Source organism: Chaetodon auriga, chromosome 2, assembly GCF_051107435.1.
Source record: "Chaetodon auriga isolate fChaAug3 chromosome 2, fChaAug3.hap1, whole genome shotgun sequence".
In the NCBI taxonomy this organism is placed as follows: Eukaryota; Metazoa; Chordata; class Actinopteri; order Chaetodontiformes; family Chaetodontidae; genus Chaetodon; species Chaetodon auriga.
The window spans coordinates 24,088,349-24,106,732 of NC_135075.1; the positions used below are offsets into that span (position 1 = coordinate 24,088,349).

Genomic DNA, 18,384 nt, shown 5'->3' on the forward strand with positions numbered 1-18,384 from the left:
ATGAATCCGTATTAAAGGAGCAATGAAGCATCTGACAGAATAAAATAAATTATTACGTAAAAATGTATATTATGTAAATGTCTGCTTGTGAAACATATGAGAAAATAAATGAAATATTTCTAAAATGTTTTGAATGCGTCCCTGGTTTCCAGCTACAGCGTGTCTTTGCTAGTCATCCAAATGAACCAGTATTACTGGTCAGCCCCCCCCCCTCCCCTTAATCTCTGATGACACAGAAAACGTTTTGACTGACACTGAACAGTTCTGATCCGTGTCTTATTCACGTGTGCGTCCGGGGAACGTTTCGCTGTGTGTCGACAGCATCGAGCTCGTTCCAGTCCTCCGAGCTCTCAAGAACAAGTTCTCCTCAAAACTTCACGTTTGTTCTTGTTGTGTATGCCAGTTAAGTGCTTTAAACTAAAGTCAGTGGTGATTTGTTTCAGAGCCTTTTCCCAAAGCACCAAATGTCTGTTTTTTTACATGTACATTTTGAAATACTTGAGTGTGTGAACACAAAGAGAGACAACATGGCCGGGAGCAGCTCCAGACTTTCCCCTCAGTCTCTCTGCAGTTACTTCTGCTACTGAAGCTACATGCTGTCTGTCAGTGTGTGTATTGTGTGAGTTGGTGAGTGAGTAGGTGTAGTAATTTAGTTCAAAATGAGTTTGTACAATTAAGGTTCACCACTACTGAGGCTTGTACTAATTATTTGGGGAATCAGAATGCACAGAGAGCTCTTATCCATCTATAATCATGCAAATACAGTGCAAGGTGCTTTTGTGAGTGAGTGTCTAAATCCTGTAAATTTCATCTTTATATTGCGCGGCAGCTTTTATAAAATCAGCCGTTGAATGTCTGCAGTCTTCTTTTGATTCACTCCAACTGCATGAGCACAAGTTAGTGCTTAATTCTGATTAAAAAAAAAAAAAAAGTCCACTACCACTGAGTCTGCTAACATCCACTCAGTTAACAGCATCTGCATTGAAAGAGTGCCTCAGTGTGAATACATAGGTATCAACAATCTAAACTTCAAACATCACATTAATGCAATGATCGGTAAATTGAGAGCAAAACCTTTTTTTTGGGGGGGGGGGTTTGTATAGGAGTAAGAATTGCTTTCCTATCTGCTAGAATAGTGGAATCATTATTGTTATCTGTTTTGGATTATGGGGATGTTTTTTATGGTAAAGCTGCTGCTGGATGCTGTTTACCGCTCAGCCTTAAGATTTATAACTAGTGAGCCCTCCAGCACCCATCATTATATCCTTTAGCAAAAAGTCAGCTAGCCTTCTTTGGCTGTAAGATGAGACCAGCATTGTTTTTTATTCATCTATAAAGCTTTAATGCAGTCGCTTCCACCCTACATTTCATCCCCTTTAACTCTGAACTCACATAACCTTGGCGCTCGCTCACAGAACAGGCTGATGCTCCACACTCCATTGATTAGATCTGGATTTGGGAAAATGTAATTTTCTTACAGCACACCTTATACGTGGAACAACCTGCAAAAGGCCTCACACTACGGCTGTTCAGAGGCCTCATTTCAGACCTAGTTTTAATTGATTGTAAATGTTTTTAACTCGATGTTGCAACTATTTTAAATATTGTATTTATCTCTTTTTTTTATTTTAATTTCCATAGTTTTAGTATTTACTCTGAACATAATCATAATTACGTCTGTCAGTGCAATGAATGCAAATCATTTGTACAGTACATAAGTGTCATTTCTGGGACACAGGCTTGGTTTAAGATTTGTACCTCTGTCTGGGAAATAAAGGACCAAATTTCTGAAATGTCTCCTAATAGCAAGAAGGAAGAAGCCTTAAGTGAAGCAGAGGAGGACCAGGTCAGGATAATCTGCTGTCACATTAACAATCTTCTTAGTGCATGGTCTACTTTCCTCTCCTGCTGCTGGTCTGTGCATCTAACAGCCATGTTCCTTATTAATTAATCACCTGGTTAAGTTGTCAATTAATCACTAAATCATTGTCTGTACAATGTCAGAACATAGTGAAAAATGCCCAATTTTCCCGTGAACAAGGTGCTATGTTCAAACTGCTTGTTTGAATCCACAGATACTCAGTTTGTTATCATATATGACAAAGAAAAACATCAAATTGTCAAATTTCTGAAGCTGAAACCTGCAAGTATTTGGGTTTTCTGCTTGAAAAATGACTGAAACAATTCTGTGATTATCAGTTATTTCCTGATTAAGCTTCGACTAATTGTCTCAGCTCTGAGTTGTGATATTTATATAAATATAAAATAAGCCCTTATTAATTCACATCATTAGATCAGATTTGAGATTCACGCCGGCGCTGTCCATTACCTACGGTGCTGAAACTGATGAATCAAACCTGCATTACAACCAGTTTGTAATTTTAATAGCATGGTACGTGGATTGTGTTACGTTCTTTTTTTTTTTTTTTCAAAGTGGGACAAAGTTAATTACATCAGCCTCAAACAAGTGGCCATGACAAGCTAGTTGGAGCCAAAAGTGCAAGTTTCCCTCACCGGCTCACTCCAGAGCGGAGCGTGGTGTTGCGTTTTCGCCGTATTCGTTGCCCCAATTCTTCAACGTGTGATAAGTACTTTTCTTACGCTCCCCGAACTATTAAAGGTTAAAATACGTCGTGGGCGTAGCGGCTCCTTGTAATGGCGACCGTGCCGTAGATGTGCCTAGGTTTGTGAAAATGAAGCGAAGAAGAAGTTATTTCTTTTAAGCAAAACGCCGAGGTTCCCCGGAGGAGGACTTTGCGTCTACAACCATCATCTTTTTAAGTGGTAAACTTAGCTGTACTTTTGAACTTTTGTGCCCTTTGAAATGATGAAGCTCAAGTCAAACCAAACCCGGACGTACGACGGGGATGGGTACAAGAAGCGGGCCGCCTGTCTGTGCTTCAGGAGCGAGAGCGAGGAGGAGGTGAGTCCGGTGATGTCGCTGTCTGGCGGGCCAAGCTAACATTAGCAGTCGTAGCTGCCTTCACTGTATTCTCTTTCTGTAAATCGGTATATTTATTAGAACAGTTGCGGTTTTATGCCAGTTTGAAACGGTGGCTCACTCGCCTCTTAAACTCTCGTATTGTCTTCTCAGGTTGTGCATTAAACGTTAGTTTTGATCTCGTACTTACCCAGGTGTTATGTAAGCCTCTCAAGCTGTGCATATAGCAACCACCGCTTTTTCTACCCAGTATTAGTTGAAGTCAACCTGTTAGCTGCGTGCTAACGCTAACGTTAGCTTGCTAACTAGCCATGTTGCTGCTGTGGGCAGCCGGCTCTCGGCCAGCGACCACAGCCCACACTACGGGCTGTGGCGAGTGGTGACTATCATAATGAAAGACGGCTGAAGAAAGATCATTGTTAAGCTTTCAAAAGTGACAAGCTAAGACATTTATCTGCTCGTATTACAGATGGTTTGGCGAGCCAAATAACTGTTGGTGTTGACTGTGTTTGCGTTAATGCAACTGGTATTGCTAGCCAAACACTGGACTGGTATGTAGCTGACTTTAGCTATTAGCTGAGCTTTTAGCCAAAAGAGAACACTGGTAGTGATACCCGGTTAGCTTAGCGTTACATCACTATGTATTTGGCGTTGTTTACCCATTGAAATAAAAATGTCATGATATTAAAATTGGCACCATCGACTCGGCTCAATGTCAAACTCTAAACCTGTTTCGATGTGTGCAAATTTGCTCACGTAGTTAATATAAATTATTATATTAGCCAGTCGCTACCTTCGTGCGCTCTCCCACGAAAACCACTCAAAGTACCCTGTAAAGGGTTATTTGAGATCAGAGGCGATTTGGGAAGCTGATGTCCAGTCAACAGCACGCACAAAGATGTCTTTGTAGTGGAGACATTTTACCAGAGAAGGAGACGAGTTTAGACTAAACTAATTCCGCTTTCTGTTTAAAGTAGAGGCCAGATTGTGAACATCGGCTGTTGATTACAGGAAACACATCTGTATGACCTGCACGTAGCTACAGACTTGTACCACTGTAGTCTACCAGATCGGCACTCGGCCAAGCCTCAGCTTTTCCCCAACAGATTGTTGATACCGTGAACTCACCATGCTTATGTGGAAAAAGCAAACCCAGTGACTCATACCCTAGCTATTGAAAGAAAATTGTATGATCTGCTTGCAGCCTTAAAGTGAGTTTACAGCATTCACATAATATGGCACTGTCTCTTCAGTGGCAGTCTTGATAGTTCACAGTATCGTAATTAACAGGTAGCTGTTGTGTCACATTGTGGTTTGCCTTTTCTTGCATCTATTACTAACAGTGAATATCTTGCTCAAGCAGCAATGCTTGTGTAATGTAAACAGGCCAGTGAACGCTATTAACAAACAACATTGAGTCAGACCGTGATGCCTAACCAGTCTTGTCTGGGATGCTTTGCAGGTACTGCTGGTGAGCAGTAGTCGACATCCTGACAAATGGATAGTTCCTGGAGGGGGAATGGAGCCCGAAGAGGAGCCCAATGTTGCTGCAGCTCGAGAAGTGTGTGAAGAGGTTGGTTCTGTGGTTTTTCATAAGTATTATATGTTAATTTAAGCTGTATTGTTGGGCCCTTCGTTCTTTAGAACTGACTGATGTTGGAAGATGAGTGTTCCTATGTACACTGTGCTGTGGCGAACTTCACTCGACACTTGTATCCAATACGTGGACGTGAAACATGCCTTTCTAGACTTAGTTCATAGCCAGGAATATTGTTCTGAGAATGGATTTCCCTTTACAGCATGGCACATAAGATGTATTGTGTTTCATTTCTATTAAATCATGTCTGTATTTAACACTGGGCCTAATACGTTGCTCTCAAAACCCATTTCGTCAGTGCAGTCATCCTGTTTGCATGGACAGAGAGAGAGAGAGCCTAGCAACATGTAAGCTGTATCATAGCATCATGTTACAAAGCAGTGTTTAGGTGTCAAAGGAGGACACACTGAGATTGAATGCTGGCTACCCAGCGGTTGCACTGCAGCACTACTCAATCCCCCAAAAAAAGGCATCTGAAGGGAAACAATCAGCTTTCATTCTTTGGATCTTTTAGACAGGTCTATTTTTACAACAGCAACCTTGTCATAGAAGCATTTTAGAGCACAAAATGTGTCTTTTTTTAGTTCCTGTGTGTCTTTAAGAGGATCGGTAGCAATTAGTTAACAGTTCTGAAGCTCATTGGAAATCAATATCCAGCTTAGGCTGCCCACGTCCGTCCCTTAAATTGGGTATCCTTCTTGTGTACATGCTGTTCAACGTTTGTGCATTTCGATCGGAATGGCGGCGGGGCACTGAAGACACTGAATCTCACCCGGCTGTTCAGCTCTTGGCGGGTGACTGACCATATAAATCCTATTCTCTGTGTGATCCATCACACTGACGGATGCTGATATCATCCCTGATCCTGGCTCCTGATGTTTGGTAGCTTTGATGGTTACGGGACACTGCGGCTTGCCAGCACATTTCCACAGGGTCAAAGGCAATGTCACATCACGACTGAGCTTCCTTTCAAGTCCTCAAAGGCCGCATTCAGAAACTTTGTGGTGACTTTGAGTGGTACATCACCACGTTCTGTGGCTTCCTAAGCCTCTTATTGGGCGGTGGTGTAACAGGACATATCCTAATCCTGGCAAGCTTATTCTGATGACCATATGAGCAGTGAGTGATTGCTTATGTTTATTGGTTTGGAGTCTTGCCAGGCATGACAGTGAGGACACGGCGCTCAGGAGCAGGCCAAAGGTTACAGAGGCTTCCTTTGTCTATCTAACTGTTCACTACCTCAGCTTAGGTTCACTAGTCAAACGCCCTGACCCTGCACCAAGAAAACACAGGGCAGCATTGCATAAGTTGTAATGCAGCCTCCATGCACTACATCATCCTCCAAGATGATGCCCAGTCATCTTCAGTTACATGAATGCTGGAGTTGGGAGACATTTTCCATCTCATAAAAAAAAATACAGGTTGACTTTTGGCCTATTACTTAATCCCTGGCACGTCTTTGGGGTTTCTAGTGGTGGGCCTGTTCTTGTACATGTGCTCTTGCTGAAGGCCTGAAGAGTCCAACTCTGAGTCCATGGTACAGTGCGTGCAGTCAACATTTTATTTATAGACTGAAACCGGAACCTGAAGAAGACACTGCAAAGATGTCAGCAAGTGGTCTGGCTCTAGATCTAAACTTGACCTACTATTCACCTCTGAAGGTTAAAATCTACCTTGGAGTTTATTTTCGTCATTAGAATATGTTTGAAGGTAACCAGCAGTGAGAAACAGTCAAGTTGTCCTCTCTCCTCCTCTATATTATGGCAATTGAGGAGCTGTTTTTGTCTGGTGCTCTTGTGATGTTCAACAACTTTGCGAGACAAATATAGATTTTTTTTTTTAATCTACCAACTGCGAACAAGTCACAGAGTTAAATAAGAAATCCGTGGAACCTTGTAATCGGTTCCCTTGCTCCATGTGAAAGCGCCTTTCGCCATATCGATGTAACCTTTTACGTACTTGTCCGTGGAGTTTTGCTGTTTTCATTCACGGCACAGCTGAACCGCTTGTTCCCTGAAATTTTACAAGGTCTTGAAGTGGGAAATTGGCAGTACAGACTTCCCTGAATATCCAGCCCTGCTCCCATTCACACATGACCCCATGCAGGAAATGTTTGTGAACGTTTCTGGGATAGACTGCATGTGTGAAAGGGGCTGAAGAAAGGTTGTGACATTTGCACGTCTTTGGGTGTAGGATCATGGGAAGGGTAAGGGCAGCTGACAGCGAAAGCGATTATTCTGTTGTTTGCTTCTGTCCTTTTTACGTGATCTTTTCTGATACTTAAGACATCTCGTAGAGAAGCCGTCAGTATGTGACAGTGGGAGCTGAGTGGAGGCGTTTATGTGGATTTTACAGCCACAGAAATTAGAACTGCAATAATTACAACCCTGATTCAAAATAAGTTCGCACGCCGTGTAAATACAAACAGAAACAGTTTTACAAAGTGTACTATCACCTGCTACCAATGAACCTGTTTACCTGTGGAATGTTCCAAACAGGTGTTTTTGGAGCATTCCACAACTTTCCCAGTCTTCAGTTGCTCCTGTCCCAACTTGTTGGAAATGTGTTGCTGCATCAAATTCAGAATAAGCAGATATGTACAAAAATCAATGAAGCTGGTGAGGTCAGATATTAAATAAAGATAAAAATACTCCTTAGTTGCCACCTTAGTGTAATTTATACTGTGATTGCATCTGTAGTTTGACTTACAGTTGATCATGAAAGTTCAAAAACCTGATTTTTAACCAACCGTGACTATGAATGTCTTTTTCCACAACTTAAATTCAAGCACATTGTTTCACTGTCGGCTAAGTCAGACCTCATTTCACTGAAGTATGAAATGAATAAAGAGAATCAGTACGTGCCGGACGTGACTTTGGTTTTTGGTCAAATTAAGTGAGAATGTTTTTGTGTACGTTTCAGTTGTGCTTTATTTGGAGCGCTCAGCTTCAGCCCAGGAGGAGTGAATTTAAAAGGGATAAAAACAATCTTGTGATGTAATTTAATCCACTGCAACGCAAGCGCAATCAGTTTCACAGTGACCACACACATGAAATGAATGCCTCAGCAAAACGAGCTTAAAAACAAAGAATAGAGTTTGCATTGCGTGTAGGTGTTGTGCTTTTGTACTGACCCACCTTCTCCTCCTCATATTTAAGAAAAGCTCCTGGTTGCCAGTTGTAGCTGTATTCTGTGCTTTGTGTCTGTTCGCCATTTTAATGATTTTCTTTTCTTTTACAGGCTGGTGTGAAGGGGACTTTAGGCCGCTTAGTTGGAGTATTTGAGGTGACGTTTGTTTGATGTAGACTTTTCTTTTTAATCTTCAAAACGTCAACATGCTGTGCAGCACGTTTGTGTCCGTGAATGAGAAATGATCGTGTGACGTTTCCCGCCCCTGCAGAACCAGGAGAGGAAACACAGAACCTACGTCTACGTTCTTATTGTAACAGAGGTGCTGGAGGACTGGGAGGACTCGGTCAACATTGGTAAAGCACTGCATTTGTTTACTTGTGAAAATGGGGGATCATACGGACAAAGTTCTCAGGCAGTCACATGCTGTCTGCAGCTCTCTTGTTCTTTCCCAGGCCTTAGCGATATTACAGTTCAGGGGTTTTATTCTGAGCGAGATGAGAACAGCTTTGTTCCTGTACTTGTGATTTTCACTTTACTGCTAATTAGTCAAAATCTATTTTATCATGTTTTTTTTTTTTTGTGCCTCATGCAGTCTCTCACATGTCTTAACTCGCTCCACAATGGTGTCTTGTTCTGTCAACAGGGAGAAAAAGGGAATGGTTTAAAATAGACGATGCCATACAAGTGTTGCAGTGTCACAAGCCTGTGCAGGCCACCTACTTCGAGGCTCTCCAGGAGAGTTGCTTGACCAGTAACGGAACACCTTTGGTGGCCACGATAGGTGGGGACCTCTCCCCTACCTACAGCATCAATCAGAGCTCCGTCTCGGGCATCAGATAACTAAAACCATAACTCTGATACTCCCAGGAGCTTTCGCCACCACTTGCGCTCTTACTTGTGTCATGTCATTTCTCTTCTCTTCTTTCTTTTTTGGCTCAATAACATGGTTTGCCTTGCCAACTCCTTTGTGCCAGAACGGTGGCACAGACTTGATGACAAGTGTTGGGTGAATAGTCTGAAACACTTTGTAAATGTAAATGTAATTTTTGACCCCTCTTTTTTTCTTTTTACTGACAACAACTGCATGTAACGTCCCCCGGCACCCCTTCATTCTCTTTTCCTTAACGCGCCCTTAGCGTGGTGTTTATTGAATGCAAGAACTACTTTTTACTGTTGTAATGTAAAAGTGTATACTTAGTGCTTAAGCTGAAGGCTTTTGGTGGTCTTTTTAACGTTTCCTCCATTTTTCTTTTATTTTCCTGTGAATGAATGTGCCCATTAGTGTACCCCCTCCCCTGTTATAAGGATAGGAAATGTTGTCTGTATCTGAATGATCAGAGTTGTGGGAAGTGACTTGTCTTGCATGAGCACTGTTTTGTTGCGTCTCACTCGCTCGAGTGACCCGATGCCGACTTTGCAACGGACTTGTGGTAAGGTCTTTGGATTCTCTTCATTTTGGTCCTTATCGTGGTTATTGATGTTTTTTTTTAATAAGAAGGATATGGCCCCTCACTAGTCTTTCAATTTCAAGTGTCAAGTGTGTTTCGCTCTCATTTGGGAAGCTGGCCAAGCACTACAAGTTTCACTCTCCAGTGGATAAACTGTAGCGAGAGTGAAAGAATGTCAACATCCAGTGTGAAATGAACCACCTTTCTCCTCAGTGTCTTTACCTCCTTTTCATCCCGTTTTTGTTTTCTTTAAAAAAAAAAAAACAAAAAAAAACGCTTTCTTGTGACTGACTACAAAGTCTTCCTCCACATACTGAGAGGGTAGAAGTAGTATTTCAAAATCAAGGACTTGTGATTTCAAAATTCAACACATATCACTTAAGTTATTAAAACCCATTTCCACATTTTACTCCTCACATTCAGTTTGGTTCAAAGCAATTGTTTACATTGTGTTCGTAACATAGCACAGGTGACTTTAGTGGGCACTTTTCGTTAGGGTCATGATTTATTTTCTTTTTTTTTGAACCCTTCCTTTAGTATTTAATCTGCATCCCCAAAAACACTCAAAACATCTGCTTGACATTGAAAGTAATGGAATCTATAATGCTGTCTTTGGCAAGATGCAGAACAAACAAGCCTTGTACAGTTTGAGACCTCGTTTTTAACATGTAAAATGCTTTTGGATACTAGTTTTTGGTTCTTTTTGTTTCTTTTTTTTTTTTTTTTTTTCTTCTCTCTAACGTCTGGCAAAAGTCTCTTTAGCCGAGCTGCGTCACTTGGCCCCGATGTGGCGTGAGGCAGCTGGCTCAATACTGTGAAACTGGAGGCGCTGTAGATAGCATGTTAGAGGTTTTTATTGTAAATTGTTTATGTCTGTATAGATCAAAGGTGAGAGTACAAATGGCAAAACACCTCTTACACATCTGTGAGTTGTACATGTCATTTCAACTGAGGCTGGAAGAACTGATTGAACTCATGACGTTGGCTTTGGAGCTGTTGGGAGTTTTCTATTGAGATAGCAAACAGGACATCTGAGGCTAAAGAACAAGGAATGTGGTTGTAGGTGAGCGTGAAGAGCCTGTTTGTAATTGATTATCGTCGAAATCCTTAACATTTCTAGACCAAAACAAATTTGTAACCGTAAGGGATTGCTGGGTTTTTTCTTCTCATCTTTGGTCAAACTATAAAATGAGCTACAACTGCAGTCTGAGAGTTTCCAAACCACCACTGGGTTAAGAAGTAAAGCAGACCTGAAGTCCTTTTCAAGCCAGCGGCTGCTCCACTGTCCCCAGTCAGGGTAGTTTCCCAGAGAGCATTTCTTTTATTGGTCTCTTACAAAAACTGAAGCGTGATACTGTGGTTTTCTGTCCATATTCAAACCTAGAAAAACACATTTCTGGGCCACTTGGGTGCAGAAACGAGCTGTAAACACAACATTGACATGTTATCACTCTACGGTTTAAATAATGATCTCATTGGCAAATACTGGCCTATTTACACATCCAGCATACATGCAGCATTCATTTGGCATTAGGATTGTATCCATCAGTTGACCAAAGTCCAATATTAACTCTGCTTTTAGCTCCGGTTTGGTCTCCACCAGTCCCTGAGGGACATAACTAAATGCTCCATGTTCACCTGCTAGTTGCTAACTTTGTCTGCAGTCTCATGCTCGCTAGGTAGCATACAGTTGTTATTTATAGCTTTCCTTCTTCTCATTAGATCTGGATGATGCACTGATGGCTAAGCCTTGTGGAAGCTGTAGTTTTTGAATGCTAACAATAAGTAAAAATGGTTTAATCTTGGTTAAATGGTGGGGGGCTTTAAGTTTCCTGTCCAGTCCTGCAGCAGATGCATATTTACCTTTGAGGAGGACAGAAAACTCCAGTGTCATGAGTCACCTGTCCAGAAACTGATGGAAAAGACGCACTCATGGGAAATGACACTGTGATGTGAAAACTAGTGGAAAAGCAAAGGCAGAAAAGGGACAGAAGACTCTACAGCGACAGTCACGGTTGTCCAAAAGTAACGGTTGTCTTTTATTCGTGGTCTTTTCTCCAATTAATTGTTTGATCGGGGCACAACTGTGCCAGCAAATCAAGCTTTAGACAGACTCTGAACATTGGCCTCTTTATAATCCCTGTATGAAACGTTTTTTGTCTGAATGACAGTGTTTGTGAAAGGAGTCTGAAGTCTCTCCATCTGAGACTTTAAACTGATTTTACTGCTGTCTGTCAGACAGGTGTGGTGGCCAAAGTCCTGCTTTACGATGCCCGACCTGGCACTTTGAGTTGATTAGACCGTTTAGTTGGGTGTTACGGGGATGAACCTGTATGGCTTAAATCTAACAATTACAACCTATCCCAGAGGAATTGGCGATGATTTAATTCGCTCCTGATGGTTTGCTGTGGGTGACAGGTACTGTCAAAATGAATGTGAGGAGGATTTCCACAAGTAACAGCCAGTGACTTAATTATTAATGACCACTCATTAGTCCATTTTCTGTGTGTTCTTTAACCTGTTGTGTTATTGACACGCTAATGGTTTGTATATAGCTAACACAGCACCCTTATAGCCAGAGGTCAATAAGGATTTTTTTTTAATTAACTCCCTTCTTACTCAAAATTCAGGCAGTTCCTGTCATGAGTAAAGTGATGTTGGCTGGAGTTCAGGAGGGAATTAATGAAGTAAATGTCTCCACATAAGCACATTGGACTTAATATGGAGTAATGGTGGAGCAAACAGCCCCCCTTTCCCTGGAGGTTTCTGCTGTCATAATTGGCTGATATCCCACTGAAGCCTCTGAACTTGGGCGGAAAAAACAGGAGGAATTATCGAGAGACTAATTGGAGCTTCAGATAAAGTCACTTCCTTTAGTTTACCAAAGGTTGAAATGTGTTGCCCCATCTTGTGGCCAAAGCTAAAAATATTAAAAGCACATCATTTTGCAGCTGAGGATTGTGAGTCACTTTCCTTTAGCGTGATGGCCCGGTGGCCATTTTCAGAGCAGAATTACTTAAAGAACTGTAAAAAAAAAAAATTTTTTAAATTGACTGAAAACGCTGTTAAAAGTGACCCCAAAATACTTGCAATTGAATAACAAACTAAACAAATGTGCACTTCTAGCCGCTGACCTCAGCCTTGAAGTTACATGCTTGTAACTGTGTTCCTCAAGGTTTTATGTGTCACTGGAATTTTCTTTTCCTCTCTTTTTGTCATTTGGGACTGTGGAATAAAACCAGTGCGAGAAGACTGAAGATTGTAATATAAATGTGCCAACAAATAAACACCAGTATTTCACATTCAGGCCAGTGTCATTGTTTGTGTTCAGGTTTTTGGATGTTTGGACTTACTTATACAGTAACACTACTGTAGAATGCAGATAAGAGGATTGGAGGCGAAGTTTTATGTCATGACTTACTGCTGTGTCCTCATTCCATACTACACACCAGCAGTGTACAATATAATCTTTACAGTAATTAAAACTTTCCTAACTAAAAATGAGGACGGCTAGTTTTTATTTGTTGCAGACACCTTTCCATCTCCTGCTATTCTTCTACTGACTTAATCATGTCAATAAAAAGATTTGGGGTTTCCAAGCAGTGGGCGGAGGCTCCGCTTCGTCCCAAATCCACAGTTCATACAGACTCTCAGCAGGTTTACGTCTGTCACTGCGAACTGCCAACCTTTGTTTTTTGACTGTTCCTCCACAATGCAAAGCGCAGGAGATGGAGGAGCTGCTCACAGCTGGAAAAAATTTTATGTAATTGTGGACGGTGGTGAAGCAGCTCCAGAGAACAACAAAAACAAAGTCTTCCATCTTTGCTGTCGCTCTGTGAATTTTAATTGGCAGTTAAATGTTGCGGTTGGACTGATTTCCATCATTTCTTGTCATGTTTTTCTTTTATACCAAACGCAAAAGCAGTGTACTCCCAGCTGGTACGAATACATTTGGGACACTGCATCCTTTTCCTTGTTGAACTGCATTGTGGGGCGACAGCATGGCAGCGTAATGCTTTCACCTGAGAAAAACAAATGTTTGCCCTGTTTTCATTAATTAATGAGATTCGAATTCTGAGAAAAGTTTGTTTTTCTGAATCAACAAGATCTCAAAATCCCACGAGAAGCTGTTACTGATGAGAGCTCGATGGAAGCAAACACGTCTCGCCCGTCCAGTTTACTCCAGTTTTATTGTCATTCTGAGCTGGAGACACTGTGTCTTTAAGAATTATCAATATTATTAGTTTGTTATTGTGAGTTCAGTGATGCTATGCTCTTGAACAGATGAGGTCACCAAATCTATATACCAATAAAAATGGTGATGAGTGTAATTTGTCCTGCCCTAACAAGTGCAACACAGCAATCTGTGTACAAAGGGTGTGTAGGCTCTTCGAGGGCCCCAAACTAACCATAGATGAACTGGGAGTTTTTAATATTTATACCTGTGCTTTTCCTACTGTGGCCTGTCAGAATAACTTCTGTGAAATAAATTTAAAATGTCACAGTAAATATGTGCAATATTAATAGTGGTTTCACCAGTTTCAGGGTCCTGCTGAAGCACATGCTGGATCACTGAAGTAGAACAGGAGGATCATTGAAGGGACTCACTACATCCTGTGTCCAGCCTGACTGGAGGATAAATGCTGTTATTCATCCTCTTTACCACCTCATTAATGATCAAAGATGATATTTTACATTAAGTTTTAAGTTTCATCCCATCACTGCCATCATCTTCTAAATCTAAACCTGTCTACTATCATCCCCTCTGCTCAACATAAAGAGAATAAATATTTGAAATACCTTTACTGTTAAATTCATAATCAACCCATGACCGTGCCCATTAATAAAACCACCCCGAGGCGGACTGGCTGTATTTTGATTTTCTTTATTGTACAGAAAGAGCGAGTGAAATTTACTGAGGCTGCTGTCCTCTGCCGCGTCCGAAGCCACCTCTCTGCAACAGGGAAAACATTTTGTCAATACATGCGTTAACCTGAGTTCAACAGAGGAACAGACGTTTTATAACTGCGCTATGCAAATTAAATTTAGCCGGCTGGCATTCCTTATTGAACCCATTGTAAAACCGCACCCACAAGCTAACAACAGCTTCAGGGAGGACTGTTGTATAATTGCTGCAGAGCATTCCTCATTTGCCATAACAGAAAAGAAAAAGAGATTCAAGACCAAAAATATGCTTTGGCCTCTCACACACACATACACAGAAAAGCACACAAAGGGAAATTTGAGAAAAATAATTTAGAGGCTTTCACAGTGAAGAAATGGCAGTAGTACTTACAAACTGGAACTCTGTGGCAGCTCCAGCACCGGCCTCTGCTTTCTTATCAGCACCAGCTGGTGGAGAAGTTATGAAGTTACATGTCAGCCAGCAACTTTTACATCGCAAGCGTCAAAACACACCATCTGCCAGAAACTAACAAGACTAAACGCTCTCATACACACATGTACTATGAACTTTCTCCATGACATTAAACTCAACTAAAACCCAGTAAACTCATTTTGAAATTTTGCTGAAATGAGTAAAAAAAAATTCAAACGAATTCAGTCATTTGTGTTATTTAAACCTCACTTTTAGACTTTGCTCATTTCAACACCAATTAAGCAACTCTGTTCATAGGGTGATCCGTATGGGTGGAGGTGTACTTACGGGGTGCAGCAGATCGCCTGTATGCATCTCTGTCAGCCTCTCCACCGCGGTTAAGGCGGGCGGGCCTCTCCTCCATTCCTGCAGAAATAAACACAAGCAGAATTCAGCTCAGGACCACAGTGGTTACAGGTTATTCTGCTGTACAAAAAGGAGAAATCAGAAGACAACCAGTATACCTGAAGTGAGAAAATGTTTTAATGCCAAAGGGTCTAACTACATACACGTCTCCAATAACTGAACAGAGTAAACTTTTGGCCTTCATGAGCACATTATTATTCACAACAAACTTGAAGAAATTTGTATAATTAAGGGGAAAACATGATCCCTGAATGTAGTTCTATGACATTTTATCCTGCACTCTAACACTAGAGGTGCACAATGCATGGGTGGCCGATAAAATGATTGACTCAAACCGCACCTCTCTCTCCTCTCTTATTGTGTGTGACTGAGTGTGGGTTAGCCAGAGGGCGAGGCTGAGCTCCACACACAGAGCAGGCAGCAGAGGGGCTTCAGAGGGGCCACAGCACAGAATGAAACAGACTGAAGGGCCCACATCCAGTCTGTTTTACACACATGCAGAGCTCGTTACGGGGAAATGTGATGCATGAGCTACGAAGGAACGCTGACTTTATAAGACGGTTGAGCCACATAGGCTATGTATCTGAGAAATCTTGAAATCTGGTCAACTCTGAGGTTGAGACCACCAGGCCTCTCTACCAGCAGTGAGTGCTTTCATATCAGCAGGAGAGGGAGGATGACAGGAAAGGATCAATGATACCACAGGGCTGTGGGAAATATTAAGTCCAAGAGCTTTAGGTAACCATTAAATCAGTCCAACAGCACAAGGAGTCATTTCATTGGTTTTTGGAGCATGTACATGCTTGTCAGTAAGGAGATTTGGTCTGGCATGAATTAGTATACATATATATAAAAAAGCTAAGGTTATTAAGAAAAAGCTTTACAACAATTTAATGTGTTTTTATTCTAGGAACAGTTAACAAGGCCCTTTAAATATGGTGTTCTATTCGAAAAACTTTGTCCTTTTCACATTTTTGCTATTCTTATATCAGCCACAATATCTGTGCATCTATCTAAAGCACAGCATTTTCTGGGGATCCACTCAAAGATTCTGGTTTCATGTTAAGACACTAAATTAAAGGAAGCATCAGCTGGTCTGAATAAGCGCTCAGATGCTGAAGGACCACATTTCAGTTTAAATCTAAGATTCAGCAGTGATCAGCTTGACTTGATTAAACCCAAAACAGGACGATGAGTGTATCTTCCACATGCCATGTAAGTCCAATGCTACAGAACAGCACCGGAGAATGCAGTCTGATTTGACAGCTTATTTCAATGTGATTTTTAACAGGTAAAAAGATATGATGTGTACTGATAAGAGAGGGTTATCTCAGTCCCAGCCTCTCCTACAGAACCAGCAGATACTCTCATTAAGATTTGATTTTTTGCTTTCCATCTTTTATAAACCACATAAAATAATCCAGTTACAGGTCATCTCAAGGTAATACACAACAGCAAACTATCACCATCAGAGCTGCTGAACACAGTGACTGCAGTCGTTTGTGACGTTAATCTCTTTGGAATGCTTCCACTCAGCAGGTTTACATCAACAGCTAATGACTTGTTTCCTTTTGTGAAAAGTAAAAACCAGAGACACTGGTGCATCAGTATTCTAGTGGCACATGTTGATACTTGCTTTAAAAAGCAGCGTCAGTACATATTAGCACTGCGAGTACTCTGCAGATTGGAGTTTGAGGAGTGTAGTACGTTTTAATTAAAATAAATAAAAGCAAACTACGTTCAACCAAAACCACATCTGTTGCATGTTGGTGAGCTTACCCTTGGGCCTGGGCCTTGCGGTCTCAGGGCGGGTCTGGCGGCGCAGGGTGGCGGGCACGATCTCAGGTGGAAGGTGAAGGAAGTCTCTCAGGTACTGAATACCTTCATTGGTGAGGTACCAGTAAAAATGGCGCCAGGCAAATTGCTCCTTGACATACCCACAGGACTTCAGGGACTGGAAGAAATCCACACACATTATGTAGCTTTCACACTTGGTAAAGTACTGCCACAATGGAGTACTCCCAACTCCTCTACTGTAAGCATATACTGCTCAAAGTGCACCCTTTCAGACAATTTTTCTGCCATGCTCCCCCTTATAAAAGTGATAAAATATGATGTTTTATGCAAATGGACAAGTTTGAATTTGGCCAAGCTGTCAGAAATAAAAGACAGAAATTATTACTTCGAAGTGAGACAGGAGTTCTCGTCAGTGGGTGCTTTTCATTATGCTAACTTGTGCTTCCTCGCATCTTCTGCCATGACCCGCATATGGGGTCTTGATGTCTGCGTTAGTCAGGTCAAGCTTCCTGAACTCCACTTGCTGCTTCTTGCAAGTGCCATGAATAGTAAATGCCTATACTTAATTCACTTGATCAACACTGTCACGTTTTTCCTTTGATTCACTCAATCCTGACACTCACATAGCATCAAACCTCCCCTGATTACCTTATATCACAAATACTTAGACCTTGAACTCAACACTGACTACACTTGAACCTGCCACCTAGGCTCTACAGGAAATGGATCACTGATCATATATACAGCTTGGCTCAGGGCTACATCCACATAAATGTACAAACAATGTCAGTGTTCACTGTCCTTTGTCACGCAGTCTCTCACCTGCATAGCTTTCATCACATGAAGATTGGGCACATTCTTGTCAGCAAGCTCGGGATGCTTGGCCAGGTGAACATCTTTCTTGGCCACCATAACTCCCTCCTTGAAGAGGAGCTCATAGATAGCAATGCGGTTCTTCTTGGGCATCAGCATCTATGTCAGGGAACATGTTCAGCATCAGTGTCCACGAGTAGCTACGTTACAGACAGCTTACGACAGCTTCGAGTATGGTAGCATGCTACCTAGCTAGCCTCTTAGCCCACTTAGCTACGTCTACCAATATAGGTAAATGTAGTAGACACCCTTCCGACTAACACCTAACTGAATAAATAAACCAATATTGTTTTCAAATGTTCACATCACGAGTCACACTTTTATAAACAGTAACTTTGACGAAGGCGGCCCGCGTTAACGGAGAAAAATGGCAGTCGCCCGTGAACATTAGAGCCGGGGTTACTTCCCCACTTTAAAAGCCAATATCCACGATTGTAAAGTGTTTAACGCAAACATACGCTCAAATAATCGATTATGACATTAGCAAGAATCGAACAATATAAAGTATTATTTTATTGAGCAGGAGATGGTGAAGATATATTTAGATTACAACGCCGAGCCTGGCATTACCTTTCCACTTGATATGGGACCGGAGCCGGAAGGAACGACCGTCGTTGATCAGGAAGGTTTATGCTCTCGGCCCGGGCCTGCTGCAGATGGGTCGCCCCCTGCTGGTGTGGAGGGGAAAGGTCGCTTGGTTCTTTCTGTGGTTATCTTAATAAAAACAATTGATTCACAATTCTAATTTTAATGATAAAAACAAATCACTCGCTCACAGTTTATCCCTCAGTAACCATTTCTTCTTCTGTTATTGATCCCATACTAAAACAGAGCTGTGGTTAAGCCTTGTAAT

The 18,384-nt window shown here is 41.6% G+C and overlaps 2 protein-coding genes across 2 annotated transcripts; one reads left to right on the forward strand and one right to left on the reverse strand.

Moving 5' to 3' along the window:
- The first annotated feature begins 2,623 nt into the window (after positions 1 to 2,623).
- Positions 2,624 to 12,425, forward strand: nudt3b (nudix (nucleoside diphosphate linked moiety X)-type motif 3b). The gene is made up of 5 exons (XM_076742113.1): positions 2,624 to 2,923; positions 4,404 to 4,514; positions 7,779 to 7,823; positions 7,939 to 8,023; positions 8,314 to 12,425. Exons 1-5 carry the CDS (start codon positions 2,825 to 2,827, stop codon positions 8,508 to 8,510), a joined length of 537 nt encoding a protein of 178 aa, XP_076598228.1. The 5' UTR covers positions 2,624 to 2,824; the 3' UTR covers positions 8,511 to 12,425.
- Positions 12,426 to 13,987: 1,562 nt separating this feature from the next.
- Positions 13,988 to 18,168, reverse strand: rps10 (ribosomal protein S10). The gene is made up of 6 exons (XM_076742127.1): positions 18,102 to 18,168; positions 17,481 to 17,630; positions 16,641 to 16,815; positions 14,784 to 14,861; positions 14,415 to 14,470; positions 13,988 to 14,072 (listed from the first exon to the last, which is right to left on the reverse strand). Exons 2-6 carry the CDS (start codon positions 17,628 to 17,630, stop codon positions 14,031 to 14,033), a joined length of 501 nt encoding a protein of 166 aa, XP_076598242.1. The 5' UTR covers positions 18,102 to 18,168; the 3' UTR covers positions 13,988 to 14,030.
- Between the last annotated feature and the right edge of the window lie 216 nt (positions 18,169 to 18,384).

Excerpts from the sequence above, each read along its gene's own strand:
- nudt3b (XM_076742113.1), top strand. The coding sequence starts at position 2,825 with ATGATGAAGCTCAAGTCAAACCAAACCCGGACGTACGACGGGGATGGG. Across the intron at positions 4,515-7,778 it reads CTCGAGAAGTGTGTGAAGAG|GCTGGTGTGAAGGGGACTTT; the intron begins GTTGGTTCTGTG and ends TTTCTTTTACAG. Across the intron at positions 8,024-8,313 it reads GGAGGACTCGGTCAACATTG|GGAGAAAAAGGGAATGGTTT; the intron begins GTAAAGCACTGC and ends TTCTGTCAACAG.
- rps10 (XM_076742127.1), bottom strand. The coding sequence starts at position 17,630 with ATGCTGATGCCCAAGAAGAACCGCATTGCTATCTATGAGCTCCTCTTC. Across the intron at positions 14,862-16,640 it reads CGCAAGGCCCAGGCCCAAGG|GAATGGAGGAGAGGCCCGCC; the intron begins GTAAGCTCACCA and ends TTATTTCTGCAG. Across the intron at positions 14,073-14,414 it reads CTGCCACAGAGTTCCAGTTT|AGAGGTGGCTTCGGACGCGG; the intron begins GTAAGTACTACT and ends TCCCTGTTGCAG.